This window comes from Haliaeetus albicilla, chromosome 14 (assembly GCF_947461875.1).
Source record: "Haliaeetus albicilla chromosome 14, bHalAlb1.1, whole genome shotgun sequence".
Taxonomy (NCBI): domain Eukaryota; kingdom Metazoa; phylum Chordata; class Aves; order Accipitriformes; family Accipitridae; genus Haliaeetus; species Haliaeetus albicilla.
In genome coordinates this window covers 7,635,420-7,650,214 of record NC_091496.1, presented here as the reverse complement: position 1 = coordinate 7,650,214, position 14,795 = coordinate 7,635,420, and the positions used below count along the sequence as shown (strand labels likewise).

Sequence of the window (14,795 nt, the reverse complement as noted above, 5' to 3'; positions counted from 1 at the left end):
TCAGTTGAGGCAGGAGATCAGATGCAGTCCTGTCCTTGACCCACAGGGCTCAAAATCTTCTCCCCTAGGGGTCTGCCTAGAGAAGTGGCTGCAAGTCAAAGCTGTTGCAGTCATTTAATGCATGACAACATAATGCAGAGGAGGGTTTTGTGCTTCTTCCTCTTCCTGCAGCATCTATAGTTTTTCTTCTTTGTTTGTATGCTTTTTAAACAAAGTGAGGTTTGAGCACAGTTACTGCATTGGTCCTAAACCCTTGGTGGTGGGGTGAGGTGTCTGGCCTGTGGCTTCCACCTGGAGACAGACATATCCTCTCGGTAGCCTCTGGTTTGACCACAACACCAAGAAGTCTGACAAGGGGGGGACTTTATGACAGAACCCCAGCCCTGCTCAGTGGGTGATTTTGAGTGTCCTGGTGCCTGCATCTCTTCCTATGCCCTCTGTATAACCCTGGCACCGATCCCACTCTTGGGGCGATGTGCTGTTGTGCCTCTCCAGACCTGGACCTTCTCAGCCTGGTCTTGCTGCACGGGCCCACGTGAATGATTTCCAGTGAGTTGGAGGCTCCTCTGTTGACTTTGCTGAGCTCTGTCTCACAGCCTAGCTGGTGCTCTCCTTGGGATTTTTGTGAGAACTTAAGAGTATCCCATCTGGTTCACGACATGGGATTCGTGGAGAGACTTCACTGTCTGGTGTTACTGGTGTAGCTGAGTTGGCTGCAGAGGGAGCTGTGACCATAAAGAAGAGCTACAAGTGTCCATCAGATTCTCAGTTTCCAGACTCTGAATTTCTCTTCCTGTGGCTGGGAGAGAAAGAAAGGAAGAACTTTAGCTTTGTTTTTAAAAATTTGCACATCTCTGCTTATGGATTTAGGCTTAAATTTCCTCCTTCAGAAGAACAAACCCATCAAAGACCTCACAGGTCATCTAAATTCAGCAGTTGTCCCACCTAATGAGAGACTCATGTCATCACTCCTTCTTACAACAACAGGTCGCGGATGCTCCAGAGCCTGGGGAGGACTAAGCTTAGGCAAGCTCCTCTCCACTGTGTGCAAGGCCAGCTCAGCTGCATCCTAGCAATGCCGAGGAGTCTGATCCGTGCCCCCCCAAAATGACCCTGGGCAGAGCCAGGTCCAGCAGGGCTTCTTGGCTCCTTCTCAGCAAAGCTACACATTCATGGGTGCAGGACCATGTCCCTGGGAGAGTAAGGATCTACAAGCACTTCCTCACAGGATATTTGAGGAAGGGCTGGAGTCCAAAGGATGCTTCATCAGTTCATGTAAGCGTGACCTCCTGTGTGAGAGATCTGCCTGGTGAGTGATTTCTTGTTCCTGTTCCCACCCATCCCAGCCAGCAGACATTTTGCAATTACAGGTTTCCAAAGCACATGCCCCACCAGTGGCTAAAGATTCATCTCAGTCTCCAGCACTTGGCTTTCAGGGTAAAAAAAAAAAAACACAAAACAAACCACAACCATATATCTCTTAGGGTTTGGTTTCCTGGCAGTACAGTGCAGCTGATTCGGGCATGTCAGGCGGGTGACTGCAGAGGGAGCTGTGGCCACAGGAGAGCTGCAGGCTCTTACCAGCCTTCAGATCCAAACTCCCTCTTCTTTGAATTGCCACTGTGGCAGCAGGAAGGAGAGCAAAAGCAATAATTAACCAAGTCACCTGCTGTCTCAAGCTTAATTTTTTTTCCAGGAGGAAACCTGCCCTGGGTGCTGCAGCCCCATGAAGAACAAGTGCAGACACCCAAGTGCTGTTCCCAAAGATGCTGCCCATCCCTCAGTGATTTTTGCAATCCCAAAGTAGCAAGCTATTTTCAGAAGAAAGGTGATTTTTTTTTTTTTTTTCTATCCTGTGAAAAGCTCATGTGAAAAAAAAGAAGAGCCCTGCCAAGAGAATTACCATGTGCAGCCTGTGGTCCACCTTTTTTGGAGTCAGAAGAGACTGAAGGGAAGTTGACCCCACTTTGTAATGAGGACATGCTGCATTCAGTCCACTTCTGGTCCTTGCAGCAAGAGCCATACCTTCACCTTCCCTCCCACAGCAAGTGCCTTGACCTGTGGGCTGTGAAGTTGGCCCAGGGAAGGGGGAACGATGAAGCTACTGCAGATTCCATCAGGACAATCCCCACCTTTCAGCAGTGCCTGCTTCACAGTGTAGAGTTTGAGGGAAAAGTGAGGATGAACTGACTGTCACACCAGTGGCACAAGCTAGTCTGAATCGTGACATGGTGGGGCTGAAGTCCACTTTGCAGGACCAGTGAGGCTCTACAGCATGGTGGCAACTGTGCAAAGATGTCAAAAATCATCTTCTGAACTGTGCTGTGGGTCTGTTATGGATCCATGTTCAATCTCAGTATTTATCTCCTCTCAAATATCACTCACAGAGTTAATGTATGGCAGACAAGAGTACTAAGTGCACTGCTAAGGATAGTGTACATTGAATATATAATATTTAAGCACGTCCCAACTTGAGAGGAATACAAGACACTTCCAACCTCTGTTTGCAGCTCTCCATTTTTAAGCTAGCTTCACTTTTCCTTCTCTCCCTACTCTAGGATTTCCCCTCCAGGCTTTTTCTTTCCCAAAAGGGCACTCTTAGAGGATGGGAGCCATCATGCTGTTTAACTTAGCAAACCACCCGTGCCAGCGCAGACGCGGTGCATGACTGAGCGCGCCAGGCACTGGGTTCTGCACGCTCGTTGGTTACACCCTCGCAACCATCGTGGCAGCTGCTGACAGCTGCGAATGAGCAGAGTACAGGAAAGGGAGCATGTAGAAGCATGCCTGAGCTTTCCCCACCTTCTTCCCAGCCCTCCTGTTCCCAGACTTTCCTGTTCCTTCACTCCTGCCCCTCGACCAGCCAGGGTGGTGAGACCCACAGTTTCTTGAGAGGCTCCTGGGCATGCAGAGGCACCAGCACATGCGCAGGGGAGGTGAAAAGGAGCAAATGGCACCCCGGGACCATCATCTTGATGCTGCATGTGCTGCGGGTTGAGCTCTGCCCCAAGCGCTGTGCGGACCTCGTAAGTGCTGGGCAGTGAGCTGGGCTCTTGGTGATGTCTCCTCATTGTCAAAGCCATCGTGGAAGAGCCAAACCCAACCTCTTGGCTGGATGCCGTCCTACGGTACTTATGCCCATGTCTGGGTGCAGCCCCTGCTCCTGGACCCTTTCTGATCTGGGGCTGGGGTGGAAAAGGAGGAGGGAAAAGCAACAGTGGTCTCTACATTGGCCATGTTGTGACCTGGATAGTGCAAGGCATGGTGGTCTTCCACAGCCTGAAATGGGGCATGGAGGATCCCGGAGATGTTTCTTGGATGCTTGATGTAAGAAGCGGAGTGCTGCACTCGGTATCCCCAGCCTCCACTTTCACCATCTGAAAGGTGTTAATGGAGAAAAAGCCACATTCACAATTGCCTTTGCAAGACCTTTGCTCTTACACCTGTGAATTCATCTGCAGCTCTGCACTGAGCTGGGAGGAAAAGCAGCGTTTGAACTCGGCATCTGGCCTCAAACTGCAAGCACACAAGGAAGCTTACTTGCTGCATTATTTGAGAGTTTGACTTTCCCAGGTTGATGTCTTTCTTTTTCTTGGATGGCTGGGGTGAGGAGGTTGTACAGAGAAGTCTGGATCTCCTGGCTCCTTGGCAGGTTTGTGTTGAAGGAGTTTCTCCTGAAGGGCGCAGGAACCAGGAGGAGAGAGATGGATTTGAAAAACTAAAAATGGCTTGTTAGAACAAAGGCTTTTTTAAAAATTTTTAATTCAACAGTGTTCCCCAGCATCCTGCAAACAATAAATGAAGTTATTTCAATCTTAAGCCATGCTGTGCCAGTCTCTCCAAAAGCATTTGCTTGCTTCTGAGTGTACCCAAGTATTATATTGCCTGCTTGGTTGGCTAACATGCCTGTGAATACATTATTCCCAAAAGGGGGCGTGTGAGGGGAAGGGAAAAGTTTAAATATTCCATGTCTTCACCAAAATGAGCCGCCAGAGGTGGTAGCTCCTTCCCAGCCAGTGTACCTCTTGTTCTCAGTTGTCCAAGCAACCCAAACTTGTGCTTCGAGCATTGCAAGGTGGCAAGAGCAAAACTGGTGAGAGGAAGAGGTACTGCAAAGCCTGGGAGGAAGGTGTTCAAACGGAGTCCAGCGCTTGGTGGACTTGTCTGCTCTCCCCCCGTTCTGGGAGGTGGAGGTGTGCTGAGGAGGGCACCACAGCTGGGCTTCAACCAAGTGCCTGTGTCTCCATCAGCTGTCTGTGATGCCCGAAGAGAAGGGGGAAGACCCTCCTGGAGGTTTTGTGGGTAGGAGCAGCGCCCTGGACTTCTGAAGAACCCGAGTGGCCGTGACTCCCTTTTCCACCAAAGCTGGGACCCGACGTATGGGGTGAAGCATTTGTCTCCTGTTGAGCTTGGTGCAGCAGGGCCATCCGTACGGGCGTCCTTTGCTCCAAGACCTGCTGCCGTGCTTCCCACCCTGCTCTCCCTGACTGCTTGGACCCTGCACGTGCCTCTTCCTCCTCGCTCTCCCCTGAGCTTTTCCCTTCTCACTTCTCCCTCCTCAGCTGCTCCTCTCACTCCCTTTGCTTTCCTCTGACTTGCCACTATCCATTGCATTTGCGTGCGCGGGCTGTGTTCCACGCTCACACCTCGTGTGACTTCACCCGGTAAGGTCTAAACTTTCTTTGGGTGAAGCTTCAATACCATGCACAAAGCTGTTGTGAGGCTGCGTTAGCAAGTGGCGGCGGGGAACATCTTCTGGGTGAGACTGTGCTCTCTCTGCCTAGCAGAATGCAGTCGTGTTTGTTTAAAGTCATTAAAATGAATCGGATGTTTCCTTTCTGCATACTCTCCCTGTGAGGCGTTGGGAGGGATGTAATTTCTCTGCAGTAATGTTTTCATACTCTGTTGTGCCTGAGTGTATATCCCTTAACTGAAATCCCAGATAACTGCTCCTGCTCCAGCAGCAGCTTGTGCTGCTGCTCAGCCAAGGCCGTTGCGGTGAATTGTATCTTCGTTCATACAAAAATAAAAAATCAAACATTGAATTTCAATTCCGACTTAATTATTTTCTTCCCAGTGCCCTCAGTGTCTGCTGTGGGGAGAGTTTCTTCTCCTGCTGGGTCTCGCCATCGGTGGTCCCATTGCTCTGCCCGGCCCTACTAACGTGTTTCTCCTCTGTGTCTCAGCTATACCCTGGACAACGATGTCCTCACCACAGAGCAAAGGCAGTTCTATGAAGACAATGGGTATCTGGTTGTTAAGAAGCTTGTTTCTGACGAAGACATTGAGCGCTTCAGGTACGGGGCACTTGCCCAAGGTGCTGGGGGGTCCTGTGTGCAGCAGCATCCCGAGGGAGCTCTGGGAAGCTGGACTCTTCCAGCATGGATGTGCATGGAGTTGCTGGATACCTTCCTCTGTAGCAGTAGTGTCTTTGAGGAGAGTCATCCGGCCAAACATGGCTCAAATGTGCTCTGGCTTCTCTGGTTCCCTCTGCTTTGGAGGAAGGAGTTCATGAGGATCTGTAACAAGGAGGTGAATCTACCAGGAGTTCTGATAATGGGAGACGAGATCCGCAAACCCAACCTCATTCGGTCTGAAAAAACAGTTAATAAAGTGCATGATTTCTGGGAAGATGAAGAGTTGTTCAGATACCGTACTCCGCCAGAGGTAAAAAGCCAATAGGGTGGTGGGAGAACCTAGTAGAGATTTGTGAACATATACATGTTTTAATGCCAAGGTGGAGGTAATGTCCAAGCTGGGCAGGCCAAACTAACCCTTCTGGAAGGTTATGTGTTCTGTACAGGCCTACTTTAATACATGCTCCATCCAACATCAGGTGGATTTGTATTTTGTGTTCATGTTGGGGCAGTTATCAGCAGCAGATTCCCATCAATTTTCATAAGAAAAGAAAGTATATTGTGTGTCATGTGTAGATACAGTTCCTCATGTATTGGCTTGTCCTGGATCCTGGAGTAGGAGAATCAGAGGTGGACATATGAGATTTTGTGGAGCTCTTGAGCTGTTGCCCTGGCAGTCATCCATCTTCAGCAAGGCCTTGGCATATACTGCAGCAGAGAAAGTGCTGGTGGTTTATTTGTGCTTGTTTTTTATTTTGGGTAAAACTGCTGATAATAGGTCCACCCTCATGAACAACCCAATCAACAATTAATTAACGGTATAGATCTGCCTACCTTTTGTTTTACTTGCTATATATTACTGCAGCATAAACCACAAATATTTCTTGTATTGCTTTTTCCTTTGTAGGTCCTAAAATATGTTGAATGCTTCACAGGGCCGAACATAATAGCCATGCAGATGATGCTGATAAATAAACTTCCAGATCCTGGTACGCAGAGCTCCAGGGAGAGGGAAATGCAGAAGTTATTAGTATGCCTGGGTTACCATGTATTTAACTGAAGTGGCACTTACCCTTTTAGAAAAGTTGCTTGAATTGAATTGAATTAAAAGCATTTCTGAAAATACATGAAATAATTATTTTGGTAATAGTGTGTTTTAGTTTAGCCCTGGCCTGGGGGGATATGTTTCTTGTAGTTTGGTTTGCTGTAGATGTTCGGATTCACACATTGGGAGATAGGTGTGTGCCTCCTAAATTGAAGTGTTGTTATATCTAACTGCATGTTACATCTGAAACACTCTTTCCAACTAATTTAATATCTTTCTGCAGTTTAGATCTTTGCACCATGTTATCTGCCCCTCAACTGTTTTTTTTTTAAAAGCAGCATTCAAGTTTCAAAAAGTAACATGGAAAATTAGACACCCAGCTGCTTATCCAGCCATCTGCACTTGCCTGAATCCCCACTGTTTAAGACACTTTTTTTTTAGGCTTGACATTTCACATGTGTTGAAAACAAGTGCTTCCTGGAGCTTGGTAAAAGACAATAAATGCAGAAAAGATGTTTTGCTTAGAGTTTGTATGCTATTTTGCAGACTAACAGTTCAGAAATGTCAAATTTAGTCTGACTCCTGACCTTGCTGACAGTTGTTGCACGCTCAGCGCTTTTATATGAAGACACTTGAATAGGAGCCAAAGGAAGGATTTTGAATTCTGCTGTTGGCTTCTAGTGCTGCACATCAAAGTCTTACTTCATACAAGAGAAATGGGGGGAAAAAAGGAAATTTAATTAACTACATTACAGTTTTTTCAAAGTTGATTTGAGTCTTCATAAGGTTTTGCAGTTCAGCAGAGTTGAAACCCGAGCTGTTTCCTCTCCTGAGGTGTCCAGCTTCTGCATGGGCAGAGTACGTTGAGTTATTAAAACACTCAGGTTGTTCATGCATTTCCCAACAACTCCACAGAGCAGCTATGGACCCAAGAACCATGTCTGGGCTCTTACTGTGGCCACAGAGTGAAATTTAAACTCATTTGGCCTCAGAATTGAGCGCCAGCAAAGAGCATGCTTAGAGACAGTGCTTCGCCTGCAGCTTCAAGAAAGAAAATCAGTCACCTCCTTTGCATCTCTTCTCCTACACCGAGAAGCCGGTGGTGTTCCAATTTTACTGAATTATTTCAACTCTTCCTTGGTTTGTAGAGTCCGCCGATCAAACTTTTCCATGGGCTGCTGGACTGTGATGAGAAGAGTCCCAGGGTTCACCTTGTCATGGAGAAGGGAGACACGGTGTTCTTCCATCCCCTGCTCATTCATGGCTCTGGGATAAACAAGACATCAGGTTTCCGAAAGGTAGGAAACCACCAGTAGATAAAGCTGTCAGTATTTTTTTAGCTGCTAAACACCATCAAAGTCTTCTTAACTAAGAACTGATTACAAAATAAGTGGGTTGATGCGACTGTCTGGGTGCAGAGTAAGAATCCTTATGAGCACAGAGATCTGCTCTGGCCTGACTTCTCCGATTGCCACTCTGCTTGCTGGTAATCTGAGCTCAAGGAGCTGAAGTATTGCTTTAGGTCATGTGTGTCCACGATCCGGGATGCATGAGCTTTTTTCCACCGGTCATTTGTAATCAATGTGGTAGCGAGTGATGCCCAGTTTCCTCATGCAGAGTATAAGCTGTCACTTTGCAAGCTCTGAGTGCTACTACATTGACATTAAGAACACGACCCAAAAGCAACTGGAGAAAGAAGTGATTCGAATTTGGACATGCAAAATATAAAGTGACTTCTGCTTCAGTCCTTGCGGTAATCTTAAATCATGACCTTGTCTTGTGACTAGCAAGCATTTTGGGCCTTTTTGCTGATAAGGCTGCTTTTTGCTGCCTGGCTGCCTGTGCTGGAGAGGTGCCCTTGCTCTCCAGGCAGACCCTTCGCGTCTCTGGAAAGCAACAGCAGAGCTCTGCAAGTTCCTCCTCTAGCTCTGCTCATCACCGTTCCCACCTCTGAGCTACCAAAATTGATTTCATCCACTCACCTTGGTATCTTTCGGTGCAAATCAACCCAGCTGGGCAAACTTACGCCAGGAGCTGGTTAGGTGACCATAACTCAATTTGCAAGAATAGGAGGGCATAGTTTATAGAGTCCCCATCTGTGGTGTCTTCTCTGCATACCACGTCAATCCAGTGAGCCTTTTGGGATTTGTAGCTTTTTATTTCATTTAGCGTTTTCTGTACTTTTCTGTGGGAGACTCTGAAGACACAATGAACAAGTTAATGGGTATTTTTATGAATATGTGGCCAAACAGATAAGCTCATGCCAGGAATAAGCAGGAAACACTGTGTCCAAAGATGGTGGCTTCCAGGTATTTCTTTGTTTGATTTTTTTTGTGGGATTTTTTTTTTAATGCAGGGTGTTTGGAAGAAGTGAGCAAAGGTCGTGCAAGGAAAAAAGAATTAATCTTTAAAGTGGCCTCTGAAGACAGGATAGAAAATGTGTGCCTGAGCATCAGCTTCTGAGTAGCCAGATTTATGTGCTTTTTGCCCTCTATGTAAGAAATGTACCCAAATACTGCATTACAAAATCATTTTGTGCTAATACAAAATAGTTGCATTGAGGTTGAACAGCTGATGTACTTCAAAGAAAACCTGACCTACAAAACCAGATTTGCTGCAGTTATTTTAGGTAATCAAAGAAAAATGTCGAAGGGAGATGTGCTTTGCTTCTTTAATTTTTTTTTTAAGTCTCTTTCCTGATATGCATTTGGGCTGATGCTCTATTAATGTAAGGTTATTAATAATCTTAATAGGATTGTAATAATTATGACGGTTAGATGAAATTAATATTATTAATATAAGATTCTGTGCACGATTATGTTTTTAAGGTTTCCAACATCCTTTTCCCGTGCAAAATAAACACAGCGCATCAGAGTTTCATGCAAGTTTCAGTATGAGCTGACATTGGAAGTCGCTAGTACAGCTGATGAAGATGTGGATTTTTTTTTTTTTTTTTAAATAAAGATTAAATTAGAGCAAAACCATGTTTGGTGGCTGTGTTGTATTATTTCTGTGATTCAGAAATTTCTGCCGATGGGTGTGTGGTTGAACAACCAAAGCGGTGAGCCCTGGAAAGGTAGGTGTTTGGTCTGAGAAAAATGGCAGGATGCTGCTGCCGAGAGTCACCCCAAAACCAAACAACAACTGCCTGTGTCCTGCCTGTCTGGCAGGATGTTTGGGCAACCGGGTGCAGGGCAGGGAAGCTGCGAGCAATCCCGGTGCTCCTGGCGCTGAGCCCTCCTGGTGTGGTTTGCAGGACTGGGAAGCAGTTCAGGGATGGCTCTTCTTTATTCCAGGAAATCCTGCTGCAGTTCAGCTTGATGCTCTGGGATGCTGGGGTGTAGTTTTGGTGTGTGGGGCTGGACACCTTCTCCTGAAGGCTTCCAGTCCAGTGGGAGTTTGGCTTTACCACCATTACTTTCTCCAAAAATCATCAGGACATGTTAATGAGTCCCAGGAGCTGGTAGGTGCTTTCTTGGCACCATATTTTAGTGCAGTTACAAGTCTTTTTGCTAACATTAAAGTCAATCTTCTTGTTGTGAGCTATGGCCATTTTTTCTACTTTTAAATCCTAGCAGACACTTCATGGCTCTTTATTACAGCCTTTGCTCACATATATGGCAATACCAAAACCATTTTGGAGACAGCTTTGGGCAAACCGCCTGCCAGTATCTCTTCACCTCATCACTGCGTGACCGTCCTGGTCCCAGCCCATGTCCTGGCTTCCACGCTGTTACAGCCAAATTTTCAGAAATCAGGGTATCGGTGCAGCAGTAGATGAGTTATGCTGTTACGCCTGTGGTTAAAAGCCAACTGTCCTAAGGATTTATTATGTTAAATATAAAACAAGCTGCATCTGAAGGCCTAAGGACAGCTTGTTGTATAAGGAAATACAGCATGCATGCTATTTATGGAAAGGTTTTCTTTATTTTTAATAAGGACTTTTGTTGAGCAACAGGCACGAAGCAAGGTTTCATGCAATCAGTTTACCCGCATGCAGGTGGAGCAGCTAGACAACTTGTCCATGGGCTGTGCGGCAACCTGCATTGAACTAGAAGGTTTCAAGCCCATCATCTCCTTGCAAACATCTGGTCACCTGCACCATCGAGGGGGTGATGTTACAAAACTTAACACGTCCACGGTTTGGTGGCCTGGTCTTCCCCGCATTGCTTTGCCCTGTTGTGCTGTGTGAGAGTGAGCAGGAAAATTCAGGACCTGAGCATCAGGGACGTGGTACAGACCTGGCCCTGATTTTATCACTGCTGCATCCTCCTGTTGGGAGTTTGCCCTCTGGATCATAGTTCAAGGCGGTCAAGCGAGGGGAACTTAGAGCTAAGGAAGATTTTTCAGGCAGATGGTATTTTCTCCTCCAAGTCAGTGGGTGGATCTCCCCTCCGCACCCCTGCCCAGCTCCCCTCCTGCCGGGGCTCAGGGTGATGCTCTGCAGGACATGTACCTTCCCTCAGCAGCCTCTGTCCCTGAAGTGCTCACTCGTCAGGGGTGCTGTCAGTGACTTGAGCTGGAGAGACATTTTCCACAACACAGTTTTGAGGAAGGTTTTCCCATCAAAGTAATGTCCTGATTTACACATCAGCTAAAATGTTGTTCATGTCATTTTTAGACCACCTTTTCCCCAATGCATGCAGTCCTTCCTCTTCCTTTTCCTCTTTCCCTTTCCCCTTCCCTTTCCTTTTTTCTTTTCTCTTTCCTCTCACTCCATCTTCATCTTTATCATCTACCTTTTTCTTTCTTTATCCTTTCTCTCTCTTCCTTCCTTCCTTTCATTCATTCTCTCTTTCTTTTTTCCTTTCTCTTTCTGTCACTCTCCCTTTCTTTATCTTTTTCTCTCATGCATTTGGTCTCAAAGCATTATCTTCCTTTTTTTTTTTTAAATAAAAAAAGAAATTAAGTGTTTCCATTCTATATTTTGCCTCCTCTGTTGTTTCAAGGCTCACTAAGTTTGTGCATCTCCAGAACACCAAAGCTGCATTTCTACTGGGAGCAACAGACACCCAGATGCCCGCAGGGACACAGGCGCTTAAAGTCAAAGCCCCAGTTCTCTGCCGAAGTGGGGGGTCACGGCCGTTGCCGTTGCAGCTGGTGCCCCCCTGCCCTGGCTCACCCCACATCTGCAGCCCCAGAGATCTGTGGTCCCCTTCCTCCTGCAGGATCACTGGCGAAGCCAAGGACTAGCGAAGGGTGACCAGAGCAGAGCACAGCACAGTTTTCATTCCTCCAGCGCTTCCCACGGGCCAATTTGGGCTGGAGGGCAGAGGTTTTGCCAGGTCCACCTAAGTCCACAGGCCTTGACTGGATTTTTGGCCTCAATGATTACTTTAATTTACAAGTGGTCCTAAGTGTATTGACCCCATTGACCCCTCTTGTGATTTTGATTACATGGTTGGCAGTGTCTGCAGTATGGCCTTTTTTTTCCCCGGAGATTCAATTTCAGAAATTCTCTGGTACACATGAGGATTTCAGGAATTAGAGAAAAATGGGAAGCAAAAAATATTCCCACCCCTAGTGTTTCTAAATACTGAAGCTTGAAAAAATAGGACCCCCACCAAAAAAAAGTGGAAAAAGGGATCCAAAAGCTTCGAAACCACAAAAGGGAGATGAAGAAAAATTCCATTTCATTGTAGTTTTAACCCTTAGAATTCTTCAAGCCAGTTTCATTGATGTGATGAGGTCCATTAATGATTTTTCAGCACTTTGTACTGACAAAGCTGCTGCTGGCCAACTTTATTAACAAAAAGTATATGCCTTCTCACACCTTGGGGTTTGGCTTGAGAACTTTCCAGACATTCAGCTTTGGTCTTCAGCAATTGTTTCTTTTGCTGCATGAAAAAGGATTTTTCTCAAAGTGTTATTCCATTCTTAACCAAAAAAGTAAAGGAAAAAAATTCAGCCTAACTTTTCCAAGAAATCTCCCTTCCAGGCTGAGAGCTGGAAAGGAGCTTTCATCCCCCAAAAGGACTTGTCAAAAGCAGCAACAGCAAAAAAAAAGAACACAAGAAAACATTTATTGCTGCTGTTCCCAAGCAACTTCTAGGCTAAGAGACCCCACATTCAACTGCATCCTTCTCTTAGGAGTGGAGCAGCAGTTTCAGGGATGAAAGAGCACTCTTTTTTGGGAGGGATTTACACAACTCACCGAATCTAACCAGGGTGTTCAAGTACATTATCACCAGGATCTCCATAGGCCTGAATGAAACCAGACTGACAGCATTAGGTGTGTTTAACACACAGGGCATCCAAGTCTTAGTATGTGCTAGCAAGTAACTGAGGCCTTAATTTAGTAAGGTAATTAAGGCCCCATGTAATTACTTCCCGTGGCACATGCCATGCTGCTGGTGTACAGGATGGGCTCAGATACAGGAGCACCAGGTGCCATGGTTTGCCCATGACGAGCTCCTATCCAGCCCCTGATCTCCTCTAAGCCACCCTATTTACTCCAGCTCTGCAGGGGAAGAAGGAACCTGTTAATTTTATGCTCGGTCATGGTCAGTGTCACGTGTCCTCTCCTAAAATCAGCGTGGCCAACGTGCCGAGTTATCCAGGGTTACAACACAGGCGCTCGCCTGGTGAGTACTCCCTGTTGGGACGGCCGCCTGCACCAACGTCGTGTATTTTCATGTTTGCACATGTATTCTGTCCCCTGCGCCTTTCCCAGCCCCTGTTGTGCCTGGATAACCAGCCCGGACGTGTCTGTTCTCCAGTCCTTAGCTGCTGTGGGGAGAAAGGGAGCAATTACCTTTTCCTATGCAAAATATCTCCCTCTCCTTGCTCTGATTACTCCCCTGCTCCTTGTCTGTGCAAGCGGTGTGAGTAGCCTGAAACCAGAGCTGCTCCTTTCTTGGCTTTAAGTCTATGAAGACAGAACAGAAAAATACCGTATAAGCAGCTGTGCTGGAGAGGAAGCTGCGTGACATGTTGGTACAGCAGCAAGTCCGGCTGCCTGTGCTGAGAGCTGTCAGGCAGCCAACAAAAGGCATGAGCAAACACCAGGGCAGGTAGGAAAGTCTGGAAAAAATCTAACAACAAGGTGCAAACTTAACAGCAAAAATAATTTTCCTGGAGAAGCCATGTCCCCAGAGACACTAGGGATTTCCCTTCCTCTGCATTTGCCTCTCATTCTAAAAGTCAGGTTTTGAGTTTTTGTCTAATGGACCATGGACAAAGGTTATTTTGCCATTTTTGAGTCACTGTTAAGTCGTATAAGTAGAAAAGGGCACTGATCGCTCAGGCTGTTTTTTTCAGCCAGCAGCAGAGGACCCCAGTTGCACCTTGAGGCTCTTCCGCGTGGGCATTGCAGGGGTTTTTCAGGGCAAAATGAAACAGGATCTGCAAAATGGCTTTGCATGGGAAATGAGAATATAAGAACAGGAGAAACATTTTGCCTGTACTCTTGTCCCACACATACTTAATTGTGGGAGGGAAAAGCCAGGCAGCAAGTGGGTTGGGAAATATAAAATGATGTGAAATAGCTGGGTGAGTCCAGCTTGCCAGGGGAACTGCACATGATGGCCCAAGAGACCACTGCACGGGCTCTGCCATTAAAAACATACAGGCAAAAAGCAAGGTCCTTTAGTAGTGTATTTATTGTGAAAGGATATTAAGTTTTCATTAAGCTGATTTTACTTGAGAGTTAATACAGAGGGAGAAAACACTAAGGGTTTAATTTTTCCTCAAAGCGTTCATAAAATCCAAGGAAAGATAATTTGTGGCAGCAGGGCGAGGTGCTCTAAATTAACATTTCAGCAGTAGCTGAGGGCTGAGGAGAGGCAGGATGCTTAACGTATCTAAAAACCAAGCCTGATTTTGTAGGAGGTTATTATGAGAGAAGCTGGATATCTTCCTGCCCATTTTCATATATACCCAGGGAATTTTGTAGCTGGAGAAACAACTTTGCAGAGAGGAGAACATTTCCTGGCTGGGGAAAGGGCCAATTTATCAGTTTACTATTCTGCAAATCTTATAATGGCTGCGAGAATACACTTTCAGCATTATATTTCCAGTGTGGTTTTGCTTAACGATTTAGGGGACACGGCAGCTTCAGCAACACCACTGTCTTGATTCACTCGCGATGTTAATGGCGGCAGTGGAGGTTTCTGTAATGTTAATCCCATTTAATGCCTTATACCTACTGTGTTAGGGCAGACTCGCATCCCTCGACCTGCCGGCTGCTGTCTTGCTAACCCTGCCTGGCAGGCAGTTGGGCTGCTTCATTGTAAGGTTGGAGGTCTTTGTATCACGTTCCCAAAATTGGGACAGTTTCAGTGACAGCGTAGACCCAGCTGAGCTTGTCAGGTCACACCTGAGCTGCCTCTCGTGGGTCTCTGCTTCTGCTCTCGCTCCCAGGTATCGGTCCAGACGTATCAGTACAGACCAGA

General features: G+C 46.4%; 2 protein-coding genes across 3 annotated transcripts in view; one reads left to right on the top strand and one right to left on the bottom strand.

The window, feature by feature from the left end:
* Positions 1-14,795, bottom strand: part of PRPF18 (pre-mRNA processing factor 18) — a 222,468-nt gene that overhangs the window by 143,153 nt on the left and 64,520 nt on the right. The window lies entirely within an intron of this gene.
* On the top strand, positions 2,229-9,383 carry LOC104320263 (phytanoyl-CoA dioxygenase, peroxisomal). The gene is made up of 6 exons (XM_069802329.1): positions 2,229-2,260; positions 5,187-5,667; positions 6,265-6,346; positions 7,551-7,700; positions 8,020-8,711; positions 9,231-9,383. The coding sequence occupies exons 1-4, from the start codon at positions 2,229-2,231 to the stop codon at positions 7,589-7,591; spliced, it is 636 nt and encodes a 211-aa protein (XP_069658430.1). The 3' UTR covers positions 7,592-7,700; positions 8,020-8,711; positions 9,231-9,383.